Here is a 20,754-nt window from a genome sequence, read left to right as displayed (position 1 = left end):
ATGAGACTAAGACATGAAGTCATTAAAAATAACTCCTCTTGCTGCTACCCAAATAACTCAGTAGGGTTGAGTGACTGTAACCCAATTTGACCTTTTGTCATTCCGAGTGCTGCTATTGTGAGGCTGCAGTTTCATCATTTGTGGCGAGCAAATTCCCCTCCAAACAAAGGCCAAACCAGAGCCAGGGCATTGTGCACATCTCTGGGAGAGCAGGGTGGAGTGGCCATGCCCAAGTTCTCTGTGAGCTGAGGCAGCCCCAAAATCACTGCGTTTCTGGGGAGGGCCTGTCACAGGGGATGCCTGAGAACCCTCCGTACTCATCTGGAGTGAAGGTTTATCACTACAATCTATCACTACAAAGATTTGGACAAAGTGCGCCTTTGTAAATGAGAGAAAGTTTCCACTCCTGACTGAAGAAAGGAGGGGGAGGAAAGGGAGAGAGGCTCAGAGCCTTAGAATCCTAACACTTAGATGTCTTAATTAAAGGTAAACTTTTCCTTTGGGGTGGCTGTGGTTAGAGCAGCAGGCAGAGAGACCTGACAGCACAGGCTAAATAGAGAGAAAAAAAGACTTTCTTTTTTTTCTTTTTTTTTTCCCCCAAACATTCACTTTGGCCTCAGTTTGAAATGGCTTTGAAACTGCAGACACCTTCATGTAAATGTTCTTAATAAAGGAAAAAGAAAGTCCTCTGCAGGACATTTGTAATCCTTCTGATTTAGCTGTTTTAATAATGTGCGAGTTTATCTTGGAAGATGGTGGCTGACCTGAAATTGATGTCTCTGCCAATGTAAGGCTAAAAGCTCAGACAGAAGACTTAAATATAATAATATAGTATGTGTCTGTGTGTGTGTGTATATATATACATACATATATATAGACATAAATATGCATGTGCTATATAAACACATCTTTAAATAATCATAAACTCCCTTTAAAAATTATTTCAGCACAAATTAAGGTATAGACAGCATCTGATTGGCTCAGTCCATACAGAGTGGTGCCCCATGATATATTCATTTCCTATTCTGGTGTGGTTAATAGGGTATTTCAATTTAATTACTGCAGTCAATAGCACTTTCGGTTGAGTGTCTTAAGTGTTCATTTAATTTACTGTAGATTTAATAAGGCAGCGGTTGTATGTAAAGCTGTTAACCATCTGGATGGGCTGCAAAGCCCATCTTTTCTCTTGGGTAGCTGGAGCCTGATCCAAGACACACTGATGTCTACAGCAGTCTTTCTTTAACTTCAGGAGCTCAAAACCTAGGCTCCTTGGGGAGCAAGGAGGTGGGCAAATGCCCCTGGCTGTGGGCTTCCTGGCTGGCCTTCCTGAGGGAGGGTTTTTAATGTGCCATTTCTTGTCTGTAGGCAATTTCATATAACAGTAATGGTAGGAAGAACAACCCATGACTTGGGGTTTGGTAATTGTGAGCTACGAGACTGAGCCTTGGAGTTTTAAGCAAAATTTTAATTTTTAAGCAAAATTTACCAGCCTGGGTAGGGAGGTGATGAGTTGGGTTACACCTAGGAAAATTTAAAATAAACACACCAATTTGACAAACCTCATGCAACTGAATGATCTAGTTTACCCCTGTCACAAGGTGTGGCAGAGCTGTTCATCCTCTCTCCACCTCCTATGACTGAGTCACTAGCTCACACTGTGGGTCAGGAAATATGCAGGTCTGCAGATTTTCAGATCACTAACCTTCTGGGGAGAAAAAAAAGGCAACCACTAGACACAAGCATTGCCTCTCGTGGATTCAGGGCCTCTCTTAAATGGGAACATGATTTGTTTAGGCAAAGGATGATATAGCAAAGGGCTATGATTATAGGGCCTGGACTTAATGGCCTGGAGACCTGGCCATCCTATTTGCCTGCACAGCTCTACCTAAAAATCAGGCTTTGGTAAAATTGTAAAATTTCACAGTATTAGAGATATACTGGTGCCTAATGATGCTAGCAAGTACCTGAGGGAATTTCCAGGAACACCTGGGTTAGGAGTGGCCAGACATGCACTAGTGTTCCCTCCACACAGACCACATAACTTAGATGAGAAGAGGAAAGAAGAGGGAGTTCTAGGCAGAGGATAAGTAGCCAGATTCCACATCTCTGCAATGGGACAAGCAGAAGGAGGGTGTTTTGGTGTACCCTGGAGTAGCCCATCAGTGGAGGCCATGGTGACCCCATTGGTTGCCTCTCCCTCCAGCCAGCGACTGGGTTTAGCCAGCAACCTCCAGTCACATACTGCCAGTTTTGTGATGTTGCCCTGGCCCAGAGCCATAGCTGGCTGGCTGGCAAGCTGCACGTGACACAGGAGCCCCAGGTTCTCCAGGGCTGCGGGCTCCCATGCTCCCCAGGCTTGTAGCCAGACTGGGTTTAAAACAAACAAGCATCAGGAACGTCGGCAGGAACAGGACTCCAGCACATGAAATCCAGTGAAGAGAAATTCTTCTGCTGCAGAAAGTAGGCAAAAGGCAACTGGAGATGAATAGGCTGCCTGACAGCTGGCAGACACGCAGCCTGTCTGCCATAGATGGTAATATAGGCACTGCAACTATTACGGCATCCAAAGGCAAAAAAAGCAATAAAAAGCTTTAACCTCTGCTACCCGGGAAAACAAGCAGTGGTTTCAGATGCCGTCAGTGGAGAGGAGCCTTTGTGATGCTTGTGACAGGCAAATGGTCTAGAAAGCTCTACTAAGCTGTGTTTGGGATTGAGGGCCAGGAGCGCCTGGGTTCGTGCTCTACTTATACTGGTTACACAGCCAGTTTTTAAAATTGTGTTACTGATGTTATTATAATGATATTGCTATCACTACTGTTATTTTCTTTACACATCAATGGAGCCTGGACAGCCAGTCTTAATTTCTTACGTGAATGCAAACGGCATTTAGATTTTTGTGGAGATCAGACTCCAGACACATTCCTACATTCTTGTCCAATGTTCAATATTTTTCCATGAGTCAAAGAGAACAAGAATGGGCATATTGTGTAAATGCAAAACTCTGCCTTTTTAAACTGACACGATGAATTTCAGCCCTGCCTCTTTGTCTCTCTCCTCCGATCAGGGGCTTTTCAGCCTGACAGATTTTGTTACTTACTATCCTTGAAAACAGAGGGAGGGAAAAGTCAGTCCTTGTTAATTCATTGTCAGTTACCTAGCAGTGCTGTATCCTTAAGGACTGCTGGACTTCTTCCTTTTTTTTTTTGCTTTTCTGAGATGGTGAAGAGCTATGGCTTTCCTGCCAGCTCCATTGTGTTCCCTCAGTAAAAGCCTGTAAAACTAGAGGCACTTTAAAAAGATGTGAGGAGTCTGTTGCAATAGGCATCCAACAAAAGTTCCTGCTGCAATCCGCACTTCCAGTAAATGCTGGTTTGTAATCCAGATTTCAGGCTTCAGGGCTGGTTCTTAATAGAACACTGATACAGGTCAGCATAGCTGCATCTGTTTACAGCAACAGAAAATGTGGCTCACTGTTGTATTGGGCTTCAGTACAGACTCACAAACAAGGCCATGTATGCAGACAAATATCAGCATATAAGGGGTCCCTGGAATTTGAATTTCACTTGGGGAATGTACCTCTGTGTTTTACAGAAATGTGTGAAATGTGCCTGACTGATGACCTAAAGACTGAACTCATCCATGCCTGCCAGAGCAAGAGCTGTCCTGGAGACTGCTCTGATTTGGTCCATATCCCAAGCATGACTACATGGCCTTTCCAAAGGCTTCACCCTAGTACAGACCACCACAGACAGAAGTCTGCATGAGAACAAAGACTACATTTCTAGACAGAAATACCTTTGATTATTTTTTCAGATATTTTAATAGGCTATAAAATGCTTATTTCCATGCCGTAAATGAGAATAAATATGTATCTACCAAAGCCAGCCTAGTCTAAGTAATATGCAAGGAAAGTTTCACTGAAGGGCTTTGATAACCCTGAGTTTTTGGTTGCTCTTTCTGAGAGTGGAAAGTTGGTGAGTGCCCTCTGAGCTCATTTGACCCAGAGCTTCCTAGCTAAGGCTTATGAAGGAAAGAAATCATACAAACAGCAAAAGGAACTAATTAGCTCCAAGAATGATATGGCCACTTGTCCACTAGGAACCAGTCTGCTACCTTCAGAGTTTCAAATATAGTACAGCTTTTCACCTGTAATGATTTCTAGTCACGATTAAATGGTACCATAAAGGTGAAAGGTTTCACATTAGTTGTAAAGTGGAAAATTATATTTATCCTGGCTAGTATTTTCAAAAGTGTGCTGGGATCCATCTTTTGACTCCTAAAGAGATGTCTGCTTTTCAGAGGCGCTGAATGTGCATCAGTGTCTTTTGGAATTTAGCTGGAAAATAGGGCTTGTTATTAATGTGTTTGACAGTGTCTAAATGCATGAAGAGTATTTTTCAAAAAAATATATAGTGATAAAGTCCTTGTCATGGAACCTTATAATCAAGAACAGAGAAACAAAGTCCAGTAAAGTCCATTTAAAGACCCGCATATCTCAGTGAACTTTAGAACGGGCTTAAGCAAAAGCATTATTTAGCAACTCAGATTCATCTGATGGAGCATCAGTTTGCCCAGTCAGCCCTTTGATTGTTTATGTCATTTAAAAACTACTGATCTGATGCCTTCCCTGAAGGAATCTGTGTAGAAATAGAGACTGACATTTCTCACGTACATTGTCATTTTTTGCTTTCATCTCCTCCTCCTCCCTCATCATATATGTCGTTAACTTGGAGACAAGTCAAATTCATACATTCCCTCCATTTGCTCTATGTTCAAAATTTTCCAGTTAGATACCAGATCTCTCCTAGAAGTGAACAACAAAAGGATGAGGGGGAAGGAACACAAATTGCTGACTATACATTAAAAAAATCAGGGGAGCTGGAAGGGGGCCCAGATAGGTTGTGGAGTCTTCATCCTTTGGAGCGTTCAACACTTGCCTGGACAATGTCCCGAGCAACCTGATGTAACTTTGTTGGTAGCTCTGCTGAAAGCAGAGCATGCAGTGACAGGACAAGGGGGAAAGGCTTCAAGTTGAAAAAGAGTGGGTTTAGATTAGAAAGTAGGAAAAAATTCTTTTCTGCAAGGGTTGTGAGGCACTGGAACAGGTTGATGAGAGAAGTTGTGGGTGCCCCATCCCTGCAAGTGTTTAAGGCCCAGTTGGGTGGAGCTCTGAGCAAGATGCTCTAGTGGAAGGTGTCCCTGCCCATGGCAGGGAAGTTAGAATTAGATGATCTTTAAGGTCCTTTCCAACCCAAGCCATTCTATGATTCTCTGATTCTGTGTCCAGAGGTCCCTTCACAGCTCCATCATTTTATGATCCCAGAGGTCTAAGAAACTCTCCACTAAGGCCTCTGCCACAATACTTTTATTTTCTTTCTGTGAGTAACGTGGTAAATGGACAAGTAGCTAGTGAACTCTTTGCTGTGTTAGTGGCCTGCAGAGGTGGAGTTTAAGAGATGCAGCGTTGGAGCTGTGCAGCTGCAGAGGGTTTCCACTGTGTGACTCTTGGTGGGGACTTATTCCCTTATCCAGGCCAGCAGAGCAGGTGAACAGTTTGGCTTCTGGCCACACCTGATGCATCACTGGTGTGTAGGCTACAAAAGTAATGCAGCGCTGACGCAACAAATCTTAGTTGTAGTTTAGAGATCCTTAGAGTCCTTGGCTGAGACATTTTCACTGCATAGCCAAAGGAATGCTGTTTCTTGGGATGACTGTGGTACCTGTGTCCGTTCTTGTAGGAGTGTGTCCCCTTTCCCCTTGCCACAGTGTGTTATTTCAGGAAGAAGATGCTATTCCACTCAGTCATTGCCAAACAAGGAATTTTTTCTCATTTTAAATTTTCAAAGTCAGCAATCACAATCACTCTAGAAACAGATGCAAGGCTGCTGTGGAAGAAAATATGACTTCAAGGTAGGCTGTTATATTTGAGAGGCCTAGAATGACTAATTTTTCAGTGCTGTTTCTATTTGCAGGAGTTCACTCAGCTGGTGATTGGTGCACGTAGGAAAATAAGGCATATAGGAAACACCAATTGTAACGAATCCACTTATGTCCCTTTCACCACAAACTATTATAGCAGCCAAAAATCCATTAAAGTTTTGTGGTGACCCTTTGTCATTGACTCCCACAGCTGGTGGGGATGGGCTGCTGACTGTGGCTACCCAGAGCATCTTCATCAGCTGCTTAGCACCCCACTGTGTCTCATGGGATTCAGCAACCATCTCCTTGCTGAAAGCTGTAGGCAGGATAAAGGCATTCGGTACAAAGGCTCTCAGGCAGCTGAATGGCTGCAGAGGCATAGCACCAGGGGATTGCACCAACAGTCAATGGCACTGCTGCTCCAAGCCACAGTGTGCTCAGCAGCTGGGTTTTGCCTCGGAGGGGCAGCACAAAGGAGCTGAGAGCTGCAGTGTACAAACAGCATCACCCCATCCCTGTGAAGGTTTGAAAGTCCTGCCTAGATGTGGTCTCATTGAACCTCTTTTGCCAAAGCAAATCTTTTTGCAAAAGCCAGGCTTTTGCTAGATGCTCTGTAATGTAAATTATTCTCTTTGCTAACCAGAGAGAAAACTAGAAAACTTATTTTCACTTTCTTCAGAGATGTCTCCATGCATTTGACTTGTCTACTTGTGCAATTATCCTCTCATCCTCCTGTGCAAATTTATCCTCTCCACTCTGCTTGTCATTTCTCACATTCCTTTTAAGCATGATCTTGTAAGCTTTTCAGTACCTGAATTGCTGGGTTTCCTTTTAGCTTATAGGTACCTTTTTCTTACCCTGGACTGCTCCTGGTCCCCTCTATTCACATTGACCTTTTCCAGCTTCTGAAGCATTCCTTCCTGGGTGATTGCTTGTTTCCAAACCTTTCCATTCAGCCTCTCTGGCCATTTTCATGCGTTTGGATTTTTTTCGACCTTCTCATCAAGATGGTACTCAGAGAAAGACCACATAACAGAAATTCACCTGAACAGGTGTCAGTCCAAGAGAACAAAGTATTTGGGCTTCCTGTAACCTGCTAATGATCTTCCATAATGATCATAATTCCATATCGATCTTCATATTCTGGAATTACCTAGACACTGGTCAGATGAATCCCATTTTTACAGTTTTCCTTCAGACTCCTGAAGTGTTGGAAATACAGGAACTGTGAAACACGTCCAGACTTGTGTCCTTTCTAAACTTGGAGGCATCTCATCAATGAAAGTGACAAATATGTCAGGGGAAGATACACAATCACCTTGACAGGCCTGCAAAAACCACCACTCTGCCCCCTGCCCGCAGACAAGCACCACCAGTCCCTGTGAACCATGGACTAGTTTGAACCTCAGTGTTTAATATTTTTCATCCCTTTCTAGATATTCTATCGTCACCTTTCATAAGTCAACATCTTCCCATTTCCAAACAAATGCTCAGTCCCTCTTTAGATCTTGATGAGCTCTGAATCTCTCATGCAGTTCCTCAGATTCTATCTGCTTTGGATGAAAAGTATCATCTCACTGGGATTGAATTTACTGCTGCTCAAATTTGCTGAACAACCTCTTGATCTGCAGTTAATCAGTTAGATTCTTAATATATAAACTTCCATAATTTTCCCTTTTATTTGTCCTTTCCATTGTCCATTCTCTTCATAGGAGTATCTTTAAAGCTCTTTAATTGTTGTTTCAAAACCCTCCAATGCCCTCAAAATTTTTGCCTGTTTTGCTCAAATAGATCGAACTCTTGGTGGTGTGCACTTCATGTTTAAGCTGAAGATTTTGAAAATGGCTCTTAAGTACTGCTCTTACTTTATGTCCTTAATGAGGTGAATGTGCATGATGGGTGAGAGCCAGGGGGAAGATGCTAATACAGGTCAAACCCAATCATCAAACAAGTGCAGCAACCTTGCAGGAGACCTTCTCTTACCACAGGCCTGGATTTGATCCTAAATATCACCTCTCCACTGAAGTTTTTGGCAGAGGGTCAGGACTCCTTCCTTCTAACAAGAAGCCATTTTTACAGCTGCTCATTAAGTGTATTAGTTGATGCATGATGGAAGGCAGCTCTCATTGACGTGGGCCCTCCTTGTCCTGGCTGAGAGAGTCTGATGCTGGAAGCATGACTGGGTAATAAGCTGAAGGGATCTTTCTTTTCCAAATGACAAGTGGTGACTGTATCTCCTGTAAACTGCAATGTACCCTGCAGAAGACCTCAAGGCCAAGCAGTTGACTTGAGTGTCCTGTGTGGCCCTCTGATTTGCAGGAAGAGAGAAACAGTCTAAATATTTTCTTATTTTCCAAGTCTGGATGGAGGGCTACTGTCTTCCTCCAGTGACTGAACTTTTGATAACAGGCTGTTGCAGAGGAGATAGGTGCTTGGACAGGTAACAAAAGCCCACATGTGGGCATGGATGCGTGCTCTAATGAGCCTACAAAGTGACAATCTGGAAGCAGCACTGAGCAGAATACCAGGACCAAACTGCTCTCAGCAGCCTTTCCTTAGGTGAAATCTGCTGTGCTATTGATCTCTAAAAGGCAAATCAAATAACAGCAGCCACATTTTTAAGGATTAGGAGCTTCCTGTGCAAGACAGTATGTGTTTTTAATACCTTAAGCTGACTTATGAAACTGGTAAACAATGTGGAGGGTGGTGTTGGATGACCTCTTTTACATGCCTGATCATCCTGTCAGCATTTATAATGCATTTGATATTTCCTTCTCATCAAGATAGGATCAGTTAAGCAGTTGTATTTCCCAAAGCTCAGGTTGCATTATGCTTTGTTCCACATTTCATGGTAATAAACGTTGACATAAATTTCTGTAGATTTCACACAAAGTGATTGTTAATTTATTCATGGTTGAAAAGGATCATTAAAAAAAAAAAGAAAGAAAAAAAAAGAAAAAACAGAAAAGGCTCCTCCAGAACACAAATACACAGCTTGCAAGATAAAAACTACAGAGCTTTCATGCCTATTTGTTTTGCACACAGTAATGACTGCTACACTCTGATTAGCAATCTTGACCTAGTTAAAATGCTATTGTTTTTCTGTGTTCCTATTCTTCTAAAAGACTGTGACTAGACATGATATTTTATAATCCATCCGATGTAAAATCTGCATAAAAAATATAATTATTGTGCTTCAGCAACCTGGATCAAAGCCCTGACATTATGTTTTTAGGCAGTACACTGTGAATAATATAGATGCATTTTTAGGTTGGTATGTTCAGTTGGCAAGATACATAATTTTTCCATAAGCAAAGGTAAATTGTGGGATTTCTAACATCGTAATTGCTATTCCAGCCTTGTCCCAGCTAATGAAAATTAAGTGGATACTTGTCAGCCAAGAAACATCCTTATTTGTTGCTATAAATTCAGTTTAAGTGGCACTAAATATTACAGTAAACAGGGAGGAAAATTTGTGTTGCCTCGCAGTCAGCTTTATTACTGCCAGTGGTGCTTATGCCTAAGGATCACCCAGAGCCAGGACACCACTGCGAGAGGCCTGTATAGACACCCAGATCAGCAGAACAGGCATGGGCAGGGGGGAGGTTTGGGGTGCGTCGAGCAAAATTCTCATGGCCATAAACCTTGGTCATCCAAGGGCTCCTGGTCATCCACGTGGTCTCTGGAGATGCTTAGTTTACAGGAGGGGAGTGAGGCAGAGTGGAGGTGTGCTGTCTCAAACTGATGTGCTCACCGACAGTGTGGGGCTGAAGGCACCTGTGCCTCCTCCTCCTCAGGCTCAGAGAGAGCAGTTGGTCCCCTTCCTGTGAACACAGGGTGGGCAGCAGAGGACACGTGGAGTTGAGTCTCTGCAAACCTGACTGGAGCAAGAAACATCATCTGCTACTCCTGCACAGCTCTTTGCACCCATGGAGGAATCACCTTGTCCTAGCCATGGTGCCGTGAGGACATGCCAGCTCTCAGGGCTGCTCCCCATTGTGCGCCCTGCCCAGGGCCTCCACTCTGTCACTCAGTCCTGCATGAAAAATTAATGTTGCTTACCAGATCATCATCATCCAGCAGGCTGGCCTTTGTGAACTCAGAGTGCTAAAATGTCTCTGAAGACTCTCAACTTGTATCCTCAGCCATGTCAGGTAGATGCTGCGGTTGAAGACAAAAGATTAAAAATAAATATACTTGTGCGGTGCAGAGAAAGTGCAGAGCAGAAGGGCTGGGGAGAGGTTCTCAGAAGAGAATCACACTACTGAGATCTTCAGGAGAGACATCAGGGTGAATCTGATGCTCCTGGGTGTGGGAAAGAGGGGGAACAACCAGAGCAAACAGATTTCAGATATGTAGAAATAGTGGTAATGGGAGCCCTCAAAACTGAGTCTGTAGTCAGAAACGGGCCGTGAGGGTACCTGTGTGATTGTGGCATTAGGACCTCTGATGGCCCCAGAGATGGCATCTCAGGGCAATGGCCCCTTGTCATACCTGTGTCAGCCCCAGGGTGCCTCTGGGTCTTTGAAGCTCGCCATGGTGTGGGTCACCACGACCATCCTGTCTGGCTACAGGGGTAAGGAAACAAGGAGAGAGGCATCTGATCTTCCTGCATGCTGGGGAGATGCCTGCAACAGGGAGCCTCTGCACTGGTGAGCCAGGTCCCTGCCTGGAAAGGTGCTCCTCAGCTTAGCACAGCTCCCAACACCACAGGAGGTGATGCTGCTGGCAGCAAACACTGTGAACCACTATTTTGATACTGAGTGTTGCTGTCATTCAGAATCGGGCTCTAAACCTCAAGGGTGGCTTGCTGGGTCCAGCCCTGCAATGCAAAGGTGCTTTCACAGCATAAATAAGTATCATTCATCATCTTTTCCTCCTTTGGAAGGAATTTTTTTTTCAACTTTTCATTGTTTGAATATTTTTCATATTTTTCCTGTAATTCCTTTGCCCTTTTGCTTCCCCAGCTACATGGAGCATTTTGTTTACAGTGCAGCCATAGATACAGTCAACACATATTCTGAGAAAGTCTAGGTAGTCCAAAATGGACCTTTAAAGTGGATTCATTTGCTGCTTCTACATTAAAAGCATAAAATCCAAAGCTGCTTTTTCTGTCATCAGAAGTATTGCTCCACAGGAACTGCTAACACTGCAGCACTGCCTGCTTCACAGTGTGGGGTTTCAGTCTGTACCACCTTGGGAGTTTCGTCCCTGTTGTTCCACCACACAATGTAAGAAAGCTGCAAACCTTTGTAGGAAATTGTGAGGGCTGGGAGAACAAAGGTGGGAAGAATCTTCCTTTTATGTCTTCCTGTAAAAGGCTTAGTGGGGACTTAAGACTATCACACTGCGGTGTTTTCTCTGTAGTTTCCTTGGGGCATTGTGGTGTTTTGGCCCAGTCTTAAGTGTCCAGCTGTAAACATTTCAAAATGACAGTCAGATACAGTACTAACATCTCTGTGCAAGGCCTTGATCTGCAGGCACTGTGGAGTTACTTGGCCAACTCAGAGGCACAGCTTGTGTTTCACTTGTCCTGAGAGCTGTGAAACTCAAGGTGCTGGATGGTTAGCTTAGAAGTTCTGTCGAGCACTGTGCTTCTTACTACACAGTGTTAAATGAAATAAAGAGCAATTTCTAAAGGAAGTCCAACTGCAGAAGCTGTATGAAATGCACAAAAAATTAGACTTTCATTGAAAGTGAAACCTGATAGACTGTATTATTTCCTGCTGACACAGACAATTCTTTTCTTGGCCATATTGGACAGACCCTGTAGAAAGGAATATAAGGTGAATACGCATGAGTAATGTCAGAAATGCATCAATGATGTGATAAAAATATTGTTTGATGTGGATATTTTTTGGGAGAAAACAATCTCTAAAATTTCTCATTGACAAGTGTGCTTTTGCACCTAAAATGTTTTGGTTTTCATTTTCTGGAAAAAAAAAATTGAGCCAGAAAAAAAAATTCCGCAAAATCCTCTAGTTTTACATTTAGTAAAAAATTTCAACCAAAAGAAAGGTGAAGCAAAAACCTTTCTGTTTTTCCAAAAGAGAAATTTTTTATACCAGGATTTGACGAGCCCTAATTATTAGCTTGGTGGATCTCCTGCTGATTTGGTTTGGTGTCAGAGAGCATTAGAGAAAAAGCTGCCTCTCCTAAATTCCTTTAAGACTCAGAATAAGTTTTAAATACAAAACCTATAAATATGATATATGTCCCTCTGCATAGGACATGGTATCACACTGGGTCATTTAGATCAAGTCATCTCTAGATTTTTTCTCTCCGCTGTCCCCAAGCATTTTGTCCAGGAGCAGCACTGAGCTGTCTCACAGACATGATCTCCAGAGGCTCAGTTTTAACTTCAGAAGATCAATCATCCAGCACTGCTGCTGTAAGTGCGTGAACTCACACTGACTCACCAGAGCCTGCTCAGCAAAAGGTCTCGCAACAACACAGGCTGCCAGGAAATGCCTGTATTCTGTGATGGTTCATCCAGTGCTGCCCACCTACCTGTGGGATGGAGCTGGGCATGGAGGGCTTCTTCCTCTCCCACTTACTGTCATGTCACTAGTTTCCCATCACAGGGCCTTTCAGTATTACGCAGTTCAAGCAGTTTGAGATGTGTAATCGCAAGGCTGTTTGATCTGAGGAATGTGCCTGTGTGTGTTATAGGAACTTTTGCATTATGTTTACTGACCCAAATCAATCCTAGCTTGCAAATTGAAAGAGATGGAGCCTGAAATCTGGCAAGTTGGGTTTTTTTTTCCTTCTGAAGAATCTGTGCTTTGCTTGGGGAAAAAGGGCTTGAGTACTGACTTTTAGTCAGTAATTGAAAAACGTGATTGCACGAAAACGGCAGATTTCAGTGGTGGAACCCTGGTCCTTTCCCTTCTGAAAACAAAAGAGGCATAATGCTGGGGCAGCAGTGCCCCACAAAAGGCAGCGTTCAGGGAGGCTTGTGATGGATGCTGCTCATCTTCCTGAACAAACACAGACCAGCTCCCCCAACATATAATTGGTAGCAGCTCAGTGCAAGGAGATAGAAGGGGCTTCATCCCTGTGGGCTGTTCACATCCTTCCCATGCCCTCTCCCTCCATATCCTGAACTCATGGGGGATGTGAAATCAGGACCTTTGTAGCAGCCTCAGTGAAGTCCCCTGAGTTCCCTGCACCTTTGCAGCCTCACTTGCTTTTTTTCTGCTTTAAGGTATGGACATCTATTGACTGATGGTGTTGTCAGCATTCCAAGAGCTATGTTTGCAAGGTTTTTTGGAGACGTGATAAGTTACTGCTTGCTATTCTTTAGAAATGTACAGTGCCCTTTTTGATGGGCAGTTGGGCAGATGTCCTGAAATCAGGAGTCCTCCAGCCCATGTTAAGGGAGGGAGCGCTTGGTTAAGGGATGTGTTGGGAGATCATGGTGCTCTGCCTGGCTCTGCTGCTGACTTGTGTGTGGCAAACCACTTCCCAGCTCACCCCTGTCTGCTCACCCACCTCATCCTGCTCTCTGCTAGAAGCTACTTCAAATGCAGGCAAAAAGCAGATACTACACACAGCACAATGTCACACCTGCATTTTTATATGTGTCAGAAAGCTTGGTGCAGGTGCCCTGAAAATGTGGAGTTTTTTAAACAGCTTCTTCTGCTTCAAAATGTCAAGCAAACCCAAATGAACTCAGAAAGTCATATTAACCACATAAAACAAATACATATGCAGGGGGTATATTCTTCATTATCTGTTCAGCCTTTCTGTCAGCAGCACATCTGAAAGCAAAATGTGCTGCCAAGTCACGTATTCTAGTGACCTGGGGACTTCCCCATTTCCCAGGAAGATGAATTGGGGTGTACAAAAATGGTTTCTAATAAACACATTGACAACAAAGATGATGGTAAAAGGAAGTGCAACTTACCTTTTTTTTGTTTCAAAGGAAAGTACAGTGAGTCATGTGTCAGAAAGAACATGCTAACCCAAGACAGTCTGTGCTCTTTGCAGTGACCACTCAAAATGCTCCCCAGTGAGGGACATCTAATGACAATTAATTACTCTTGCAGGCACACAGTCTGTGGACTTATATAACTAGGCATCAACATGTCTGTCCTTATGAAAACATGAATCTGTGATTTAAAAGCTATGCCAGAAGCGTAACTTGAGATATGAGATGGAATTTTCAGTGCCAGGGAGAGAAATTACAAACTTTATTTTTAAGGGCTGAACTCAGTGACCTGATGATGCAATAGAACAATAGGTGGGTTTGGAGGAAATATGCATTTCTCAGTTAAACTCTTTTCAAGCAATTCATTGATATTCACACCAGAATAAAATCTTTCACACCTGGAGTTATCTGGGAAGAGCTTTTGCCTATAAGTAAGCCTGAAGCTGAGGGGCATAGAGGCCACAACAGAGTATTACATGCCCATGGACTTCTGTACATGAAACAGCATGATGAAAATAATGCAACTGGAAGATCTCATACATCATCCTTCCTCACTTAACTGGAAAATTAGAGTTCTCAGTTCTCTCTGCTCTCCGCAGCCTCCCAAGGTATCATGGTTTCTACAGGCATTATTTTCTCACTGGCACACACAGGTATTTCTCAGAGGGCATTGTCCTGATGCCTCTGGGGCCATTGCACTTCTGCCCAGGTACAGAAAGGCAGAAGATGAGCCGTGTTTCACTGCTTAGTTTCCTGGCATTGCTCATGGCTGAAACAGGGACAGTGTGTGCTGGCTCAGCAAGGGCTGCATGTGCACGTGTCCGCTCCTTGCTGCACACCCCTTTGGTCATGGAATCATAGAATCATTAAGGCTGGAAAAGACCTCTAAGATCAAAATGTACAGGGCCAAATATAGGACAGCTGCCCTTGGTTTTTTTTAAAAAAACAGTGATCTGTTCTTTTATGAACCGTGTTCAAAACAACTCTTCTTGAGGGCATCTGCGTCTGACTTGAGGGCATATGTACCAAGTCCAAGCTTTTCAGCTCATGGGAGCGACATCTCTGTTTTCTGTACATGGGGTGGGAATTTGTGTGTACAACCACAGCAGATGAGTGTAGATCAGACAAACAGAGCCATGAAACTCTTTTCCTTTGGTAGGCCCACAGGGCTGGCAAGCAAATGGAAGTATCACTGTAAATATTCAAGGGAAAGGAAATAGAGTTACAAGTCTCAGAGCAGTGTTGAGTGGACTGTGTGTTTTATAAGAGATGTTTCAGAACATAAACAACTAGGGCTTAATGTATTAATATGCATCTTTGGGAAATAATCTGGCAGTACATCATGGGACAGACCCTTGGCTGACGTAACCTGTCACAGCTCTAGTGGATTCATTCTCAGTTTTCAACAAGTTAACATCTAACATTTTTAATTATACACATCTTTGGCCAGTATAAGCCTACATGAGCTTAGGATGCCTTGATCGTGTGAGTGCCATTATAATGTGTTCAAGGACTTTTGGACTTAATGGGTGTCAAAAATGTTCTTTTAGATCATATACCAAAATCAGGAGAATGAAAACCTGCAGCACCAGATAGGCACAAGGGCAGATTTCATTACTTCATTTGTCTCTGCTGTCTAAAACTACTTTAAATCTGTCTGGCACAGCTAGATTGGAGAAGATACGGAGCAGAGAGGCTTTACCAGCTAGAGCTCTGGCTACCTCCCTCTCTCATCCCACCCATCAGGGGAACAGGGCTTGTGATCAACAGGAATCAGCAGTGCTCAAAAAATGCTGGTGGCAAGGGTGGCGATGGAAGGGAGATTCACCCCGTAAAGCACATTTTCCTACAGTTCTGCACAACTTCAGTGACTAAAAAAAGCCCAGAGGAGCTTTCTGGACTAAGCAATATTTACTTGCCTGATGCCTCTGCCATTCAAGCAATTAAATTATTTCTTCGGTATCATCTAATGATTTTTTTTTTTTGTCTCTTCTTCTTTCAGCTCCAAGGCTCCTTGAAGAGAAAGTTGGTGGTAAATCTGTCGCCTGTTAACAAGAGGCCCAATGGTGTTTCAGAGAGCTCCTTCCTTGACATTAAGAGGATAAGAGTGGGTGACAATATCTCAGTGGGACAAGGTGGACAACACGTTAACAATTGCCAAAGCCAGTCAATGTCAGGAGGTATGACTGTGGGGCAAGGATCACAAAGAAAGGCCAGCAGCCTAGCAAACAATACCCATGCTAGTGGGAATGACATGTTTAATATGACTTTGAAAGAGGTAAAGAAAGAACCAGGAGAAACAATGTCTTGCAGCAAACACTTAGACGGCCAGACATCCCATGAGAACATGTTCCCTAACAGATATGGGGAAGACTCATGGGACCAAATGATGGATCTTGAGCTTCAGGAGCTGTTTAATGAACTGACTAACATATCAGTGCCACCAATGAGTGATGTTGAGCTAGAGAATATGATAAATGCCACGATAAAACAAGATGAGCCATTCAACATTGACCTTGGGCAGCAGAGCCAGAGGGGCCCCGTGAGATCTCTGCAGATGGATAAGATGGTGATAAAAAGTGAGTATGCACCAGGCATGAATCAGGCTCCTGTGGGCTCCCCACAGATGAGGCCTTCTTCTACAGGTCCAGCCTTCACTATGGCTACCACTGCCATGTCTGCCTCTTCACCCATCCCCTCGGTGCCTCAAACACAGGTGTCACAGGTTTCTTCTGCGTCCAGTCGGCCATTGCCTAACTGGCAGGAGGTGTCTCATGCACAGCAGCTCAAACAGATCGCAGCCAATCGGCAGCAGCATGCCTTGATTCAGCAGCAACAGCAGCAGCAGAACCAGACAGCCAACTGGTCTACTCTGTCTCCATCAGGACCTTCCCCTGGACCCTTTGTGCAAGAGAAAATCCCCAGTCCTTCTTTTCGCCAGCAGCAGTTCAGCCCGCAAAGCTCAGCAATGCTTGGGGTGCCAGTGAATGGAAACCAGTCAAAAGGGATGAACAACTACGTTTATAAACCAACCACTCCCCAGAGCAATCCCATGGACATAATCATGCAGCAGAAGCCTCAGGACCTCAACAGAAACTTTATCAACAGCGCTCAGCCACCTCTAGAGCAGCATCATGGCAACACAAAGCCTTTGTTTCACTTTAACTCAGAGCAAACAAACCAGCAGATGCCTTCAGTTTTGGGTTCCCAAAACAAGCCCGCCCTTCTGCACTACACCCAGCAGGCACAGGGTTCAGCTCCCGTGCAGCAGCCACAGCAACAGCAGCAACAGCAGCCGCAGCCGCAAACTGCTCAGCCTCTCCCAAACCAGTCTCTTCAGAGGCCACCTAATGTAACCCTAGCAATGCAGCAAAAAATGATGCTTCAGAAAATGCAGCAAAGCCAGCCAATCTCAGGTTTGCAGTATCCAGTCTCTCAGCAGCACAGACAGGTAAGACAAATTCCTCCTTCTTTGTTACAGAATCGCTCTGGTCCAAGTAATAAAAAGCTCTTCCAGCGTGGCCTCGTTCCTTCAGGAGATGTGTCCTGATGGCAGTTAATGACCCTCTCAGCATGCACTTCCGAAGAGCTGGTGATGGCATGTTTAGCACCTATTCAGGTGTATCATGGGTGCACATTTAGAAGAATTTAAAGAAACCCATGCTCATAACACTTTTGATGCAATGGAATGAATATGTCACTGCTATATGTTATGCAGATACTTGTCAGAAAGGTGAGATAGTAGGGCAGATGCAAGCTTATTTTGGACTCCTATCTAAGTTTTCTAGCTTACAAAAATTTAGGCTCTTTTGAAAGTCAAAATTTTAACGAATTCCTATGTTATCTTAGATAATATGTTTTACAATGTTAATTTTTGTGCCATCATTTTTCTCAGGGAGGCAGGGTTAGGAAATTCTGGTTTTAGATATCTTTTGACTGATATGACAAAAAATACTGTTTGCACATTTGCTATCACTTTGGCAAAGAAGAACTAAGATTTATCTCTGAGCTTTACAAACACCCATCACACTTCTGGGAATATTCTGTGGATAAAATACATGCTTAGATATGAAGGAGAAGGTTGCCACAGATATGTCTACAATTATATTCCATGTGGCTAGCTCCCACTGTGTTATCATGAGACAGTGCTCTGACAAGATCTGGTGTTGTAGCTCAGTTGTGCTATGCCAAGTCCCTGTGCACCCAAGTCTCAGATCCCAAGTTTCAGACCTGCCAATCAAAGTGAGGATGTGCAACTTCCCTGTACCCCAGAGTCTGAAAACCAAGTGCAAAACAAGTAAAACATATTTGACTTTGGGATGTTTGAGTAGTATAGGTGGGACTTTGTCTCAACATATTTGAAGATATGGAACTGCAGTACAGGTGTGGAGATCATCTGTAGGTATGAAAACAGTTATGAGAAGCTACTTAAAAATGAAAGCCTAAGTTTTCCATGGAGTCTCGGACAGTAGCACTATGAACAAACCATTCGGAGCTGGAGTTTCTTCACCAAACTGGGTGGACAGTCTGATGCTTTAAAAAGAGTAGATACAGTTGTATGCCTGCACACCTTTCTCCTTTTAACTCTTTTAAATTTCCTGACCAACTAACCATGACTTTCTCCAGCAACTAGTCCCATAGCAAGAGGTACCAGGTGAAACCTACGGGCAGGTGTGATAAATTGCTTTGTTGAAAGATGCTGTAGAATGAGTGTTGGCAGGATGCAAGCACAGTTTTGCTGTTTTACAGGTCTCTGCAAGCTGTTCGTCTTCTTCTTGAGCCACTGTGTGCCCTCTTCTTAGGTGCATTTCCCCATTCTCTTAATAGACTGGCAGGCAGATGAATTTTAACAGTTCCTTCATTCAGCCATGATGAACCTTCCAGCAATCTGTCATCACAGGGGAGACAGGCAAGATTTCTGCAAAAACTACTGTTTTTCTGAAAAAATGTGCAAGGTCACATTCTGGAAAGGCATAAAGAACAACTCTGCTGGAAGTAACATTAACTCCTTGCTCTGTGTCCTCTTGGGCTGCTGCTCAGGGAGGCCAGCCAACAAGATGGGACTTGGCACCTTGGCCCTAGTAGTACTTGCAAGATTTACCATGAGTGTAGCGGGATTTCTCACCTGTGCAGCCACAAGATCTGTGGCTTAGGAAACTTGTCCTCAGTGAACTTTGCTGAGTGCCAAACTTTAGATATTACACCAAGGAAGGGGTTTTGCCTATCATCACAGACTTCTTTCTGCAAACTAATTTTCCAAAGTTTCTTGTCATCTGACCACTTTCCACAGCTGTTTCTGTTAGATATGGCTACCTGACCCACAGCACAGTTGAGAAGCTTGGAAGCTTTTTAGACACAAATGACAGGGCTTTTGCAGTAAGGATGCTGTTTTTTCTATGCTCTAGAGAGATAACTGGATTTTTTTAGAGATCCTTAGTGGTTGTTCCAAAGTGCTGATGAAGTTCAGAAAATCAGTTAGGTCTCTCTCAAGCAGAGTATTTTGTAGCTGCAGGAACAATACTCAGAAATACAACTGGTCCATAAATTGCAAGGTTTTTAAAAGGTTTGAACATAACTGTTTATGTGGCAGTATTCATGAGTTCTGTGGACCCTTTAGCACCTGCCTGCACTGCTGCAAGAGCCCACCAACCCCTTGCTCAGGGCCTGCTTGCCACGTGAGTCTGAATATTAAATCAGAGGGGGAGGAGACAGCACTAGTATTATCTTCCAGTAAAGGCAACAAAGGTCAAAGCAACCTTGTGGGTCGACTGCTGCTGATTTTAGCAATGGGGACATCACCTCATTTAGGCTGCACAATCTGCTTTCCTGAAGGATCATCTCCCACCTCTGAGGATTTCTACACATCATTAAAAGTAATGCATGATTAATTACCAGCATTTACTAATTAACTTCATGATTAATATTTATTTTACTCATGCTCTATTTCTGCATGAGGAATCAAGATTTGATTCTGCTTGGTATCATTCAACTCCTCCTCAGATCATTATAGGACCATCTCACAACTGGCTGGAATGGCTTTGTAGCTGGTAATGTGAGGGCACATTCATAAAGGACTGCTGTGACATTGCCATCAGAAATCACTGACTGGAACACTCTAAGTTCACATTTTTAGCAGAACTAGCTCACCCTCTGGATTTTTGATCCCCAAGCTTTAAGATCCCCAAAACCCATCTGAGCTTGGTTTTATCAGTTCAAACTGGCTAACTGGAAATGTAAGGCTTATAATTTCTCTGCTTGTCATATTCCCTTTGTGTCAAACAAATTTACAGAGGGATTTGCTAATTAGATGTCTTTTGCCTCTAGGGAAAAGTCATAAAAATGATGGAAATCATCTCGGTTTCCTGGAAGGTTGATCTGAATGAAGGGTTTGTTTGCCTCTCTCCTTTATTCTCCATTGTTCTGGGAAAGATTCCTTTTCTATTGTCTATTGGAATGCAACATACACATAGTCATGAAAAAACTCATAGAAATTCAACACTCTCTTTGTTTAGGAAATAATTAGAAGCTCCAAATTCTATACAGGTTTAATCAGGTTTGTGATACTTCTACAGAACCTTGGCTGAAAATCTGTAACTGGGCCTGGGCAGAAGCCTAACTTTTCACTTTTGAAGGAATAGAGTCCAGTCAGTGAAAGATGCTTCTGAAGAAAGACTTAAGGTTTTTGAACAGAAGAATTGATGTTTTTAACAAGTCCAAGAAATTCCACACACGTTTTCAAAGTTTTTGATCAGCCATTATACTTGTTCAATAACATCCATTAGTTTTCTGTGAAGAAGTAAAAGAAAAAAAACAAACAAAGAAAAGAAAAAAGAAAAGAAAAGAAAAGAAAAGAAAAGAAAAGAAAAGAAAAGAAAAGAAAAGAAAAGAAAAGAAAAGAAAAG

General features: G+C 43.2%; 1 protein-coding gene across 1 annotated transcript in view; it reads left to right on the top strand.

The window, feature by feature from the left end:
* The window catches only part of MAML2 (mastermind like transcriptional coactivator 2), a 209,777-nt gene that overhangs the window by 128,527 nt on the left and 60,496 nt on the right, over positions 1-20,754 (top strand). Inside the window, exon 2 of the mRNA XM_042023744.1 lies at positions 15,855-17,303. Within this exon, the coding sequence (XP_041879678.1) occupies positions 15,855-17,303 (1,449 nt within the window). The remainder of the gene's footprint in view (positions 1-15,854; positions 17,304-20,754) is intronic.

Source organism: Corvus kubaryi, unplaced genomic scaffold, assembly GCF_017639235.1.
Source record: "Corvus kubaryi isolate FWS band 111438036 unplaced genomic scaffold, C.kubaryi_AGA036_p1.0 37256, whole genome shotgun sequence".
Lineage (NCBI taxonomy): Eukaryota > Metazoa > Chordata > Aves > Passeriformes > Corvidae > Corvus > Corvus kubaryi.
Note: the sequence above shows the minus strand (reverse complement) of the source record. Positions and strands in the feature narration are given on the sequence as shown.